The 15,709-nt window shown below is 42.0% G+C and overlaps 1 protein-coding gene across 1 annotated transcript in view; it reads left to right on the top strand.

Annotated features, from left to right (window-relative positions):
• The window catches only part of NCAPG2 (non-SMC condensin II complex subunit G2), a 117,756-nt gene that overhangs the window by 56,459 nt on the left and 45,588 nt on the right, over window positions 1-15,709 (top strand). The window contains exons 10-14 of the mRNA XM_073581609.1: window positions 1,735-1,827; window positions 4,082-4,207; window positions 4,296-4,475; window positions 8,389-8,541; window positions 15,463-15,685. Of these exons, the coding sequence (XP_073437710.1) occupies window positions 1,735-1,827; window positions 4,082-4,207; window positions 4,296-4,475; window positions 8,389-8,541; window positions 15,463-15,685 (775 nt within the window). The remainder of the gene's footprint in view (window positions 1-1,734; window positions 1,828-4,081; window positions 4,208-4,295; window positions 4,476-8,388; window positions 8,542-15,462; window positions 15,686-15,709) is intronic.

Below are 15,709 nucleotides of genomic sequence, written 5' to 3'. Positions count from 1 at the left end.
TAGCTGTCGCACGCTAAAAGACGCTTTTTATTGTAAAAATAGTTTTTGCATCACCACATATTGAGAGCTATAATTTTTCAGTATTTTGACCCACCGAGTCATGTGAGGTCTTATTTTTTGCGGTACGAGTTGACGTTTTTATTGGTACCATTTTCGGGCACGTGACATTTTTTGATCGCTTTTTATTCCGATTTTTGGGACGCAGAATGAACAAAAACCAGCGTTTCATGAATTTCTTTTGGGGGGGTGCGTTTACACCGTTCGGCGTGCGGTAAAGTTGATAAAGCGGTTTTATTCTTCGGGTCAGTACGGTTACAGCGATACCTCATTTAGGTTGTTTTTTTATGTTTTGTCGGTTTTATGCAATGAAAACTATTTTATATAAAAAATAATTATTTTTGCATCGCTTTATTCTGCGAGCTATAACTTTTTTATTTTTTCGCTGATGATGCTGTATGGCGGCTCGTTTTTTGTGGGACAAGAAGACGTTTTCAGCGGTACCATGGATATTTATATGCGTCTTTTTGATCGCGCGTTATTACACTTTTTGTTTGGCGGTATGATAATAAATCATTATTTTTTGCTTCGTTTTTTATTTTTATTTTTTAAGGGGTTCGCTAAAGGGGTTAACTAATGGGACAGTTTTATATGGCGGGTCATTACGGACGCGGCGATACCTAATATGTGTACTTTTATTGTTTTTTTTTTGTTTTTTTATTTCCAAAAAATGGATTTATTGGGGGAATATTTTTTTTTTTTTTTTCCTAATTTATTTAGCGATTTTTTTTAATTATTTTAACACTTTTTTTTATTTTATTTTTTTTTACTTTATTACATAGTCCCAGGTGGGACATCACTGTCCTGTGACAGATCGCTGGTCTGTCACATCACAGATCACTGTGACAGATCAGCGATCTGTCACAGGCAGTGCAGAAGGCTTCCTGCAGGCCCCCGAAGGCCCCCGTCGCCATCTTGGATTCGGGGGCCTGCAGGAAAGGAGTCCCTCGCAGCAGCGCTGGACATTGCGCTGCCGTGGGGGGCTCAGGGAAGCACGGAGGGAGCCCCCTCCCTGCCGATGCTTCCCTTTAAACCCCGGTACACCGCGATCATGTTTGATCGCGGTGTGCAAGGGGTTAACGTGTCGGGGGCGGTCCATCACCGCCCCTGACACATTGTGCCGGGTGTCAGCTGTGATAATCAGCTGACACCCGGCCGCAATCAGCGGCGCTCACCACGTGGGCGCCGCTGATCGCGATAGACGTACTATCCCGTCCATGGGCATAGGGGCCGGGGTCCCATGGACGGGATAGTACGTCGGATGTCAGGAAGGGGTTAAAGGAACACGAGGAGAGAGAGAGAATATTTTGCCGCCTCCAGGACGGTATTTCAGGGTTAAAATGTTTCCCGGAGCAAATCTCTCGGACATGCGCACTTAAAAATAGCGGACCGTCAATCCAAAACAACGTTTCAGGGTCCGCCCGGGAACCGCTAAATTTTTCACGGATCCGTCAAAAAAACGGATGCAACGGACAGCTGTCAGTCAAAATCCGCCGATATTGCAAGTCAATGGGAGAAAAACGGATCCTTTTTTTTTTTTTTTTTTTTTTGCAAAATGGCGGATTTTGACTGATTGCAACAAACGGAAATGTGAAACAGGCCTAAGCTGTACACAGGTTTGTTGTTTCCCATCATTCAGTCGGCCCTTATTAAAAGGTTACGTTTCATTTTGTACAGATACTCAGCTATTTTCACCAACAAAAGCTGCGTCAAGGAACAGAGGAGATGCTGTATAGACTGTACCAGCCCATCCTGTGGAGAGGATTAAAGGTGAAGCTTCATTCTTTTCTTCTTTAACTTTTTTTTTTTTTTTAATTTCTTTTGAATGATTTTTAGGAAAGGCAAGGTACCGAACATTACAGCTTTGACAATGAGAAATGATGTGACACGATTTCCCAGTGCCCCATTCTTAACATTTGGTTGTGAGTAAGGTGCAGTGATGACCCTAGCCATCATCGCCTACATTTTCCCCACTTTGCCTTTCTGCCAATGAGGAGGCCATTGGTTGCTGCATACATCGCGAGAATGGAGAGATGTCCCTCATGTCCACTGCTTTCACTTCTGTGGGAGTCAAGGGAACAGTCAGGCATGTGCAGCCTTCTCACCAGATCAAGCAAGGATCAGCGAACCCCTGTTCTGGAGTCAGGTATTTGTCCCAGAAAGGGGATCCGTATCTCTACGACATTTGTGGCAGTAGCAATATCCAGATTGAATTTGTGTTGCAAAGTTCCACAACACTTCATATAATATTGCAGCAGAGCATATCAGATTGCACCTAATTTACGTTTGCTTTACTTCAGTTTTAAAAATTATGCATCAAATTGTTTACTGTATTTTTTGGACTATAAGACGCACCCAGGTTTTAGAGGTGGAAAATTGGGGGAAAAAAATATTTGAAGCAAAAAATGTGGTAAAATATTTATTAACCTAAATAACATACTATTACATGTGGTGTTATTACATATAATAGTATGTTATTATGTTGGAAGCTGCGGGTAGAAGATGGTCCTGCGGGACCAGCGTGGTGTTTGTAAAGTACTATATGAAGACGCCTGGAGGGTGAGTTTAAGAATGGGGGCACAGGGCTTATGTTTAAAGCACCACTCTAGCACTGAAAAATAACACTGGATTGCTTCTTTAAGATCCCATGGGAGAACTATAACTCCCAGCATGCCCTGCTGATCCTATGGCATGCTGGGAGTTATAGTTCACAACAGGAGTGGCTGAGTGCTTTTTTATGTGTTATAATTACTAAACTTTTAATTCTTACTTGTACAGGCTGTGCTCACAGCAGGTCCTACAATCAGCCACGTTAGAAAACCGAAAGTATCTCTCGGTACAGCTTACAGGACCTTTGGTGAGGTAATGAAGGGCTGGGAGCATCACATGACCACACAGAGCCCTCCCTCTTATTACCTCATCACAGGTCCTGTAAGAGGAAGCTGCATTGTTTCTAGTGCGGTGTCTGCAGGACCTGTGGTGACAGGAGCACTCAGCATCAGCACAGCCCGCGCCGTGCTGTCAGGTATGCGACAGGGGCGATTTCTCGTGTGATATTTTCTCCTGCCGCCTCCTCCACCAGGGACACAATCTCCCCAGCCGCTTCAGTAATCCAGTGCTGGGGGAACCATGTGGGTCTGCTGTTTAAGTGAAGGAATATTCATTTGCTGCTCCCCGCTCACTACTCGGCACTGACAGGTGGGTGGGGAAGCGGCTAATGAATATTCCTTCACTTTAAGCATCGGGACTACGTGGTTTCCCCAGTGCCAGATTCCTGCATCAGCGACATTTTCCTGCGAATGCGATCCCACTCCCCGCTGCCCCTTCCTCAAATGTTACTTTCGGACCATAAGACTCACCCCACACTTTCCTCCCAAATTTGGAGGAAAAAAAGTGCATCTTATGGTCGGAAAAATACGGTAATTACTATAAATTTATGCAATTTTACTCATTAAAAAAACTTGAGCATAGCCCAAAGTGCTTGTGTAAGAACAAGAAACTCCTTATTAATCATCCTCTCTGATCCCAGGAATGGAGGGATTTTTAATTCTAATGTTTACTGCTTGACTACCTCTGTAGTCTCAAGTGGTGGCTGATCTCCTAGACAAGGAGCACATTGCTTACGGGCACTTAGCTATATGGCCTGTAAGTGCTCATCTAAATCTTGCTGGATCCGATCAAATTTAGTGCCTTTCTGACACTGCAAAAGGCAAAGCTGCCTCTGCTTGTGGCATTGGAGGATGCAGAGTTTGGGTCAACGGCGCCTCCACGCTGCTTATACTGTCAACGAGGCGTGCACTGTCCCCTTCAAGAAGGATGCTGGGAGGCAATGGCGCTTTGCGCTCCTGAAAAGCAATGTTGAGACAACCCCTTCTTAAATTATTAAAATTTTGCTTGAGGAGCATTACGTATAGAATAAGACATTTGGACGTCTGAACCCCCTCATTGTTGTACATTAAGTTTGCATTTTTTATTTTTTTACTTTTATCATGAATTAACAAAATGTGTTGCATCTTGGAAATAGGCAAGAAATGCACATATTCGAAACAATGCTGCATTGTTATATGTCGAAGCCTTTCCTCTGCGGGATCCCTGTATGAGCCATGAAGAAATGGATAATAATATCCAGAATCAGTTTGAAAAACTCTTTGTAAGTTTGCCAACACTATTGCACTAATAGAATCAAGTTTAAGGAATGGGAAAAAAATAAATCTGTATCTTTATTTTGCTATTCACAGAACATTTTAGAAGATCCGTCACCCAACGTGCGATCTACTGGAGTTTTGGGGGTCTGTAAAATCACTGCTAAATATTGGGAGATAATTCCACCTTTAATCTTGGCAGATTTTATAAAGAAAATCATTGGCGATCTTTCTGCTGATATTAACTCTGCTGAAGTACGTGCCTCTGTTTTTAAGGTAAGCTTTGGCGTTTTCTATGTTCTCATTAAGAGGCGAAAACATCCATTAATCGGAGTGTTGTTCTGCCTTGACAGGGGCTTCAGTAAATTCCTATAAGCCAATAATGTATATAATGTGTGGTTTCATACTTCATTGAGAACTAATAGTTCCTTTATGAAGGTTTTCCCATAATATTTTACTCTTTTGGGCAACAAGCACTTAAATGTCTTTAGCCTCTGTTTGATTGAGACCGAATTCACAAATCTGTGGTTCATGGACTGTGCACGGATCACAATGCCTGTCCCAACCATGACTTTCTAATCTATGAAATAGTTGGCTCAGGTCAAAGATCTGCCGATTGTGCTCGATGTTGCAATCCAAGCACAGTCAGTGTTTGGCATGTCTGATTTGGGCCTAATTGTCATGCATTCAGTATAGGAATACCTGATCCCGAAACTCGTACTCGTGTACTCAAAATGCTCTGGAAACAGATTTTTCTCCATGTTATGACAACAGGCAGAGAAGATTGTTCCAAGTTTATGATGGGTAATTCTTTACATAAGGCCTGTTTCACCCCAACCTTTTGCAACTTTTGAAAAACTCGCCAAAACGACGCATGCGGACGCATCCGTATACATCCGCACGGCCTGCGTACCCAATGTTAAACATATGGTACGCAGGCCGCATGCAGACCAGAAGAGGTGCGGCCTCAGCCCTACGCAGCTCCGCCCATCCGCAAGTGTGAACCTAGCTTAACTTGTTTTCTGCAGGGAAAAAATATATATGAAAAGAAAAGTATGTAAACATGATAATATGTAATAGACTACAATATTATAAAAACGGAGCATTTTTTATTTCAAAAGTAAAGAATTTCATAAGAGATTGAAGAGTCCATGAAAATGACAGTAATCACGTTATTCAAGTACCGTGTACATTTTAGTCACCACAAATCTAATTTACATAGGAATAATCTTTTATAAAATGAGCACGACAACAGTAGTCCTCTATATAAGGATTCTGCAGCCCTCTAGACAGACTGACAAATGTGATTTATTTTTTTTAACGGTTCATCTCCTTAATGAACGGAGCTTTTTTCGTTTTTCACTCCCCTTCTTCCCAGAGCCATAACTTTTTTTATTTTTCCCTCAATATGGCCGTGTGAGGGCTTATTTTTTGCGGAACGAGTTGTACTTTTGAACGATACCATTGGTTTTAACCTGTCTTGTAAAAGAAAATGGGAAAAAAAATCCCAAGTGCAGTGAAATTGCAAAAAAAGTGCAATCCCACACTTGTTTTTTGTTTGGCTTTTTTGCTAGGTTCACTAAATGCTAAAACTGACCTATCATTATGATTCTTATGATTCTCCAGGTCATTACGAGTTCATAGACACCAGACATGTCTAGGTTCTTTTTTGTCTAAGTGGTGAAAAAAATTCCATATTTTGCTTAAAAAAAAAATTGCGCCATTTTCCAATACCCGTAGCATCTCCACTTTTCGTGATCTTGGGTTGCGTGAGGGCTTATTTTTTGCATGCTGAGCTGACGTTTTTAATGATACCATTTTTGTGCAGATATAATCTTTTGATCGCCCGTTATTGCATTTTAATTCAATGTCGCGGCGACCAAAAAAAGTGTTTCTGGCGTTTTGATTTTTTTTTTTTACCCGCTACGCCGTTTAGCGATCAGGTTAATTCTTTTTTTATTGATAAATGTCCCGGCTTTGAGGGGGTGCTGCCATCGGACGTACTATACCGTCCGATGGCAGAAAGGGGCTAACATTATAAACGTCTTTGAAACACCTAAGGGGTCAAGGTGCTAAATACACATCTAGATAAGTTCCCTGAGGGGTCTAGTTTACTACATGGTGTCACTTGTGGGAGTTTCTCCGGTTTAGGCGCATCAGAGGTTCTCCAAACACGACATGGCGTTCACTAATTACCGTGTTTTTCGGATTATAAGACACACTTTCCCCCCAAAAAAATTTTTTGGGGGAAAATGGGGGTGCATCTTATAATGTGGATATACCTTACTGGCTGCGGAGGAGGAAAGAGTGGAGCTTTGCTGCAGGCTGGGATGAGGGGGTGTTCGGATGTGCATCGCGCCACTGCAGGTGTCCGGAGCTGCAGAGGCTCTCCGGACAGTTTGTGAAGGCCAGAACCCCTGCAGTTCCAAGGTTTCCTATGTGGTGAACTCTGGGGAAAATGACTGCCAGGAAGGGGGCGCATGCGCATATGGAGGTCTCGGCACCAAGATCTCAGGAGATGAGATTTCAGCGCTGAGATCTCCTCTCCCGAGATCTTGATGCAGATATGTCCATCTGCGTATGCGCCACCCCCAGCAGCCATTTTCCCGGAGTCCACCACATAGGAAACGATGGAACTGCAGGGGCTATGGCCTTTTGCAAAATGTCGACAGAGCCCCCACAGCATCGGACACACCACACATCGAAACACCCCCTCATTCCGACCTGCAGCAGCGCTCCACTCTTGTCTCCTCCCGCAGCGACCCTGGGACCCCCACTTCGCCGCAGCCACCACTCCCGGTAACCAATGAGACATGTTTTTTCCTATTTTTCTCCTCAAAATTTCTGGTGCGTCTTTTAATCTGGAGCGTCTTATAATCCCCAAAATACGGTAGTCAAGCAAATTTTGTATTAAAAAAAAAAGTCAAATGGTGCTTCTTCCCTTCCAAGCCCTGCTCTGCGCCCAAAAAGTGGTTTTCCCCCACATATGGGGTATCTGCATGCTCAGGAGAAATTGCAGAACACATTTTGAGGTCCATTTTTTAATCTGTTACCGTTGTGAATATAAAAAAAATTGGGTCTAAAGTTAAATTTTTGTGGAAAAAAAGTTAAATGTTGTTTTTTTTTCTTTCCTTCTACAGTCTACAAATTCCTGTTAAGCACCAGAATGGTTAATAAACTTGAATGTGGTTTTAAGCACCTTGAGGGGTGCAGTTTTTAGAATGGTGTCACTTTTGGGTATTTCCTGTCATATACACCCCTCAAACTCACTTCAATTGTGATGTGGTCTCTAAAAAAAAAAAAAAAAAAAAATGATTTTGCAAATGTTGTTGAAAAAATTATAAATTGCTGCTCAAGTTTTAACCCTTAACTTCCTATTTATTTTTTTTTTGTTTCAAAAATTCTGCGGATGTAAAGTAGACGAGTGGGAAATATTTATTAACTATTTTGTGTGACATGACTCTGATTTAAGGGCTTAAAAATTAAAAGTTGGAAAATTTGTAAAATTTTCGCCAAATTTGCGTTTTTTTTCCCGCCACAAATAAATGCAAGTCATATCGAAAAAATGTTACCACTATCGTGAAATACATTGTGTCTCGTAAAAATAGTGTCAGAACTAGTGGGATCCGTTGAAGCGTTCCAGAGTTATCACCACATAAAATGACACTGGTTAGAATTGTAAAATTTGGCCCGGTCAGGAAGGTGAAAACAGGCTGGGGGGCTGGAGGGGTAAAGAATCTTGCCAGATCCAGAAATGCTTTTTACCTACAGATATAGGGTTAAAATCCCACCTGCCTACTTATCTGGGGCGGCTGCTACAGAAAATGTACCATCTTTGTGGGTCAGGCAGTCTCGCTATACAGTGAACAGCAGCTGTAATCAGTACCTGACTGCTTTGCAGTATGTTTGCGCAGAGCTGGCTGTCAATCAAAGTGCAGTGGCTGTAATGGCTCCCTGACCTGCCCTGACGGGGCAGCGAGTAGCTACAGGGAGGATATAACTTCATTTTCTCCCTGTAGCCACTTCTCCGGTAAGGCAGGCTGGATTTTAACCCTATTTATTACAGATTAGCCCTATATATGCTGTCCTAGACATGACAACTTATTCTCTTCAAATAACATAATCTTTGTAACTTGTTTTTGAAGTCCAATATGTTACATGATTAGATTTTTTTTCTTCTCACACCCAGTGTATGCTCTATCTTTTGGAGAACAAGTTGAGTCATCCTTTATTGGAACAGATGCTGCCAGTACTGAAAAACAGTCTCCACGATCATTCGGAGAAGGTCCGTGTGGCTTTTGTTGAAATGCTGATAAAGATAAAAGCCCTCCGAGCTGCTAAGGTATTACATTATTAATTATATGTGGTTCCTTAATGTACTGTAGCCTTTCGGCTGCTAACATACAATGCCAAGGTTTAGGGACAGAAACATAGCGAGTGTCTAGGCCTCTAACTACATTACAAGCAGGGCTGTGGAGTCGGTAAGCCACAGTTGCGCCTCCGACTCCTGGATTTTATCAGGCTCCGACTCCGGCTCCGACTCCGACTCCTGGATTTTATCAGGCTCCGACTCCTTCATAAATGGCCAATTCATAACAACAAATTTACTGTTGTAAAATATTAAACATCGTGCTTATTCAGTTTCTCACCATCATATAAGTAATCAGACCACTTAGAGCAAAAACTACATTTATTAGAATACAATTAGAATATAGCAAATAACTTTTATAAACTTTTCTAAACTGTAAGTAAATATGCAATAAACACTTTTATGCAGTTTATAAGAAGAAATCTATAAATTTGTCCTCAGAAAAAGTATTGCCTCTGTCAGATCCTCCTTCATGGATGCCCTCAAATCTGATCTAATTATTTTGAGAGCAGAGAACAACCTCTCTACACGAACTTGTGTTGGTGTCAAAGCAGTAACCACTCGGGCAACATCTCTGACAATGTCAGGATACAGAGGAATCGCTTGTTGCACTGTTATTTTTGATGAACGGTCAAATTTCTCAATTTCTTTTAGTGCACATGAAAAATTCTGCTGAAATGTACTGGCTGTGTTCCTTGATGGGTATGACTCTTCTTCTATGCGGGAACGCATTGCACGGTCCTTGTGATCCAAATATTTTTCGAAATTAAATTCTTAATCAGTTGATGATGAGGGTGAATATGTGGCAGGACGACCAAATTCTTCTTGTTCCTCCTGACTGTTCTGCAACCCTTTCATCCTTACTGCTATTTCAAACAGAGCTTCTTTTCCTTTACTTAGCTGTTGATCATCTAGAAGAATCCGATGCATTGGGTCTACATAAACAGCTGCCAAAAGAATGTTATTTTGTAATAGTAGCTCCTCTCTCCGTTTCATTGATGTAGCAATGTCACTTGCAATTAACCCTCCTCTTTGGGACAGGCGAAACATCAGGTTCTTCCACTCCTTTAAGAAAATACCTGGAGTTAAGTCCTCTGCTTGTAATTTTTTAGTCACTGTAAATGGGTGCTCTAGCAATTTTTCCAGCTCAGTCACCTGATTCCACTGACTTTCATTTAGCGTCAGTTGAGGGTTAGCCATGTCTACAAGAAAGGTTTTCAGTTCAACCAAGCGCTGAATCATTAAGTAAGTACTGCCCCATCGTGTGGCTTGATCAATAATTGCCCCTTTTCCAGCACGTCTCTTCAAAATTGAGTCAACTTTAGGGGTTCTGGCAACAGTAGCCAATTTTCTCACCTTGCCAATCAGTGCAGCAGCATGTCCTTCTTGCAGACTGTCTCTTATAGCCAGCTGTAGCTTATGCACAACACAGCGCATGTGATGAATGAAAGAACATATTGACACAGTTTCAACAAGATCATCTAAACTATCATGTTGCTGTTCATCTGAAGCAACTTCAGTTTGCTCCTCAGTTACAATACTGTGTTCCTCTATTTCAAACATTTCTGTGTCTGTGGACCCAGAATGTTCTTCTAGCTGCTGGTCACCATCATTACTCTCATTCATTAGCTTAATAGTACTTATCATATTTGAAGCATTGTCAGTTACGACAGAAAGAACTTGCTCTTTTTTAAGTTCATAGTATTGCAGAACCTTTTCCACCAAGACCTGGAGAAACTCACTGGTGTGATGAGCTTTGGTGTCTTTTACTGCCAATGTCTTGGTAACTATTTCATTTTTGTCACAAACAAATCGGACATTGATGGCAAAATAGTTCACTCTGTAACGTGTGCAGGCATCCATTTTAAGAAACAGAAAGCGTCCCTTGAGAGTTTTTTTTTAAGTTCTTCCTTTTGTTTAAAAGCTTCTTCGATTACTAATTTTCTAATACTCTCTCTCTCTCCAGAGAAACACCAAGCTTGCGGGCCATTTCCCCATTCAGACACATAAAAGCTGGTTGTGAAAATAATGAAATAGGCACACTATCCTTTACAACAAGCTCTATGATCTGTTTTTTAAATGCATCTACTGTCATTGTCACAGTAACTTTGTCACTGACAAAATATCTTGCAACTGATGGCTGCAAAGTTCTCTGCTCCTTTGTTTGGCTGGAAGAGCTGGGCACTGGTACATTGGTTTGGATGCAGTCTTTCTCATCCACTGCTTTCAGTACTTCTGGATGAAAGCGCTGTAAATGTCTCTTTAGATTAGAAGCTCTGGTAGGAGCATTTTTATCTTTGCCTGAATATGCACTCATCTTGGCTTCACAGCATTTGTTTTCGTCTGGATCATTTGTCATACACTGACAGACATAATGTTTTCTATCTTGAGTGATGGTGAAATGTTCAAATACAGCTGATTTAATGTGATGCTTCTTTGACATTCTCAGGTTTTTAATTCTGCATTCACAATCCAAATGACAATTGTTTTTCCTAAAAACAATTGTACAAAATTATTGCCAGGTCGTACAACTGATATAGTGGTCAGTAATAGTTATTATTCCTCATGTACTCACAGTTAACTGATGCAAAGTTTGTTGAAAGGATAATACTTCTTACAGTCTTCCTCTTCTGAGTAGCAGGCAGCTGTGAGTTGCTTGGAAGACGCACACCTAGTATGATCTAGTCTAGAGGAGGAGCTTTACTACTAAGAATTTGCAACACATTTTCGCTTTCAGTTTCATACATTGTAAGTAGGGGGGTTGCGGCAGCATGAGGTTAACCAAGTATAAGATTAGATAAGGGCAGTGGAGAACAGTGACACACAAGAAGTAAGAAATGTCTCTATCTCCAGCAGAACTGCTTATCGCTGTTGTTCATAGTTTGATAGAACATATATATTTGAGTAACATTTATAAAATTCATATGAAAGTTCAATTATGAAATATTAATAACATTTTTTTAAAGTCGGAGTCGGTACATTTCTACCGACTCCGACTCCAACCAAAACTAACTCCGACTCCACAGCCCTGATTACAAGTTTAGTAATATATCCCCTATGTCTAATTAGGGGATATATTGTTTAGTATCAGAACGCAGACTGCTATAACGATATTGGAAAAAGTTAATAAGCTCAGAAATTGTAATTTATTTATTTTTTTTTTTTACCTAAAACTGAAGGGTGATAAATACTTTAAAGCAGTGTTTCTCAACTCCAGTCCTCAAGACCCACCAACAGGTCAAGTTTTCAGGATTTCATTAGTATTGCACAGGTGATAATTTCATCACCTGCTCAAGCATTAATAGCATCACCTGTGCAATACTAAGGAAATTCTGAAAACATGACCTGTTGATGGGTCTTGAGGACTGGAGTTAAGAAACACTGCTTTGAAGGGTTCTCCACTACTAGAAGAGCCTCTTCTTAAACTAAATGTTCCACCCTGATAAGATAAATGAGCCTATACTTGCCTCCCGTGCCGCCTCTGTTCCCGCGGTCTCAGGGCTATGATGTCGTGGAATGTCACGTGATGCCCGGCGCCCAATCAGCACTGACGTCACTTTCTCTGCCTTCGGACAAACTGAACATCTATATGAATGTGTTTGCAAGTAATTTATCCTATAGGGGTTATATGTATACATCTGTGTAAGTTTGTGTATATAAATAGACAGGTGTGGGGAAAAAAATGATGCAAAGTAAGAATGCTCTCAAAAGTAAGTGTTAATAGTTTGCATTTTGTTGATTGATATTAATAAATAAAATATGGATGTCGCTTGTGCAAATCCTTCTGTCTCTTCTTATAATCCCAGATGGACTGGATGATGTGGAGTTCAGGCTCTGTGCGGGCCATATCATCACTCCCAGGGCTCCTTGTTCTTCTTTATGCACGGTTATTAGTGACATTAGCTGTAATGTTGGGGTCATATTCTTGCTGCAGAATAGGTTTGGAGCCAAATAGATGCCTCCTTGATGGTATTGCATGATGGATAAGTATCTGCCTGTGTTTTCCCATCCCAACAACAGCAAAGGATCCACAGAAAATCTGCAGATTTCAAAGGCTGAGCCTCTGCATATGCTTCAGTGGTTTCCTGCCCTTGGAGGGAGAGCTGCTGTCCCTGGATTGCCAGAGATAGTTCTTGTTACCTGGGGGTAGCTTCTGCTGCTGGAAATTGCAGGGTCTGGCAGAAAGCTGGACTTGACCCCATTAGTTCGCACCATTGGGATGTCTGGGTCCTTTTGTGACCTGCACGTACTGATGCTGGGCCAACGCGGGACATCTAAAGACATTTTTAGAGTTTGCGGTCTGATGAGTTAGGGGCTTATTCAAATTGAGACGCAGTGGCATCTGCACATCGCTTCCGGAATCGGAGGGTGCAGTGCCTTGGTGTACATGCTGACCCAACATCAACACGTTAGAGGTCACTTCAGGAAAGTGTGACTTGGTAGGACGTAGGCGCTCCTGACTGGTTGGGGAGTGCGTTTCCAAATAACTTGGTGGATTAGTGCTCCTGAGGCGCCAAATTTAAAAGTGTGCTCTGTAGCTGTTCATTTTATCAAAGTCTTCATGGTCTTCATGGTAGTTAACTGCTCAGAGACTGGAAAAGTTGCTTTTTTATTTTTACCCAAGACTATTGGTAGATCATAGTTGCCTGTATTTTAGGACTGGCCTATTAAGAGAAAGAATAATGGACATTCCCTTTGCGAGCGTAAACTTTTACCTGGCTATGTCAACAGTGTATTGGTAGAAAACTAACGGAACAATCCCCATCATTGGTACAAGGTCTACAATCTATACTTAAGGCTGAAGTTAAGAATTGTTTCATGGTGCTTAGGCATAGAAAACTTCCTAATACATCAACAGGAAGATAATAGAGGTCTCGCTATTCTAATTTCTATTCTGATGGATGAATGACTACGACATAGTGATTTTACAGTGAGTACCAAAAATCTTAATTTCTTGGTTGCTTCATTTGGGAATACAAGCACTATTGAACTTACTAAAGCTTTCCCTGAGGTGAGAAAACCAATACCAGTTCCGTAGAAGGAAGAATAACAATCCCTCAGGATACCACCCGAGCAACTGCCACTTGTAGTACCCTTCTGAGAAAAAAAGGAATTTGACACTCCCAAGTGTGCAAAAGGAAGATGATGCTTTATTAGGAATGGAATCCAAAAATAAGTAATGTTTCGCTCTTAAAACTCGAACCTTTTTTTTTTTCAGACCGATTGCTATCATGATGAGCGGACTATAGTGCTCTGTTAGTAACCGATAGCAGCCCCAAATGATCAGCACTGATTATGGATTACACTCTAAAGTGCTCTCTTCCTTTTGCACACTTGTAAGTGCCGGATTCTTTTTTGTTTGATTTTATGGAGTGATATCCTAACTCTGCACTCATATGCAGTGACTTATATCTTGTTTTTTGTAGTATCCTTCTGTTAAGGCTTGCATCCCCTAGGTGTAAAGGTAAGATCTTCACAAAGATGTAGACTGAAGATTAAGTAGGGGCTCTATGGAATAGAAGAACAGATATCTGGAGGTATAAGACCCCAGCAGCCTTCTACCCCACGCAGGATCTCAACAGTGGTCAAGCGGCAACAAAACTGTTTAGCTCTGTGCTGGGGCAGTGGCAGTGCCGCTCTATTTTTGGGGCAGGGGCTGCGCCGCTCTGTGCTGCTTGGCGGGCCTCCGCCGGCATTTTGTCAAAGCTCCATTGCTGCGATGCGGTGGCCCCGGGAATTTGGCTGCCGGGGGCGGCGCATGCTCAGATTCAGATCTCTGCAAAAGATAGAATCGTAGAGTTGGAAGGGACCTCCTGGGCCATCTGGTCCAACCCCCTGCTCAAAGCAGGATTCGCTAAATCATCCCAGACAGATGTCTGTCCAGCCTCTGTTTGAAGACTTCTATTGAAGGAGAACTCACCACCTCTTGTGGATCTCAGGACAAGATCTGAATCTGAGCATGCGCCGCCCCTGGCGGACATATTTCCGGAGGCCACCGCATCGGAGCTGCTGGGCTTTCATGAAATGCTGGTGGAGGCCCGCCGCACCACAGAGTTCCGCCACTGCAGCACCACAGCCGCACCAGCCTAGGAACCGCCACCACCAGATTTGTAAGTATATTTCAACCATAAGACGCACCCCCATTTTCCCCAAAAAATTTTTGGGAAAAAGTGGGTCTTGTGGTCCGAAAAACACAGTAATAGCTGTGTTTCCACCTACACATGAAAATTATACTCATTATTGCCTGTTTGGTATAATTAGTTACTCATACACCTGGTCATAATCTTACAGATCCCTGACTTTAGTACAAGTTTGCCTAGAAAAATATTGACTTGTTTTAGATTTATCTTTTGTTCATTAACATTGCCTTTTGTTAAAGGGAATCTGTCACCCTTTTTTTCGAATATGAGCTGCCGGCATGACATCAGGGGCTTATCTACAGCATTCTGTAATGCTGTAGATAAGCCCACGATGTAGCCTGAAAAATAAGAAAAAAAGAAGTTGGATTATACTCAAGGGGGGGGGCGGGGGGCGGTCTGGTCCGATGGGTGTCGCGGTCCGGCACCTCCCATCTTTTAACGGTGACGTCCTCTTCTTTCCTTCCTGTCGTGGCTCCGGCGCAGGCGCGCTGCTCTGCCCTGTTGAGGGTAGAGCAGAATACTGCAGTGCGCAGGCGCCGGCATTACAGAATGCTGTAGATAAGCCCCTGTTGTCTGTGCCGGCAGCTCATATTCAAAAAAAAGGGGTGACCGATTCCTTTTAATCGATAAAGCATTCTTACTCTGCAGCATTTTTTTTTTTCTAAATCTGTTATACAGTAGTTTGTGTGTATATAACATACTGTGTATATTTTATTGTAATCCTAAAGTCCACTTTAATGTTTTATGGTTTCAGTTTTGGAAATTGTGCCCCATGGAACACCTCTTGGCCCGCCTTGAAATGGACTCACGACCTGTTTGTCGCCGCCTTGTCAATCTTCTGTTTCATTCCTTCCTTCCTGTCAATGAACCAGAGGAAATTTGGTGTGAACGATGTGTAGCACTTGTACAAATGAACCCTGCAGCTGCGCGGACGTTTTATCAGTACACCTATGAGCACACTGCCCCCACCAATATAGGTAAAGGCGCCACTTTTCTGTATT

Source organism: Dendrobates tinctorius, unplaced genomic scaffold (assembly GCF_039654945.1).
Source record: "Dendrobates tinctorius isolate UK_male_01 unplaced genomic scaffold, ASM3965494v1 ptg000070l, whole genome shotgun sequence".
Taxonomy (NCBI): domain Eukaryota; kingdom Metazoa; phylum Chordata; class Amphibia; order Anura; family Dendrobatidae; genus Dendrobates; species Dendrobates tinctorius.
This window is presented reverse-complemented; position numbering and strand designations above follow the sequence as displayed.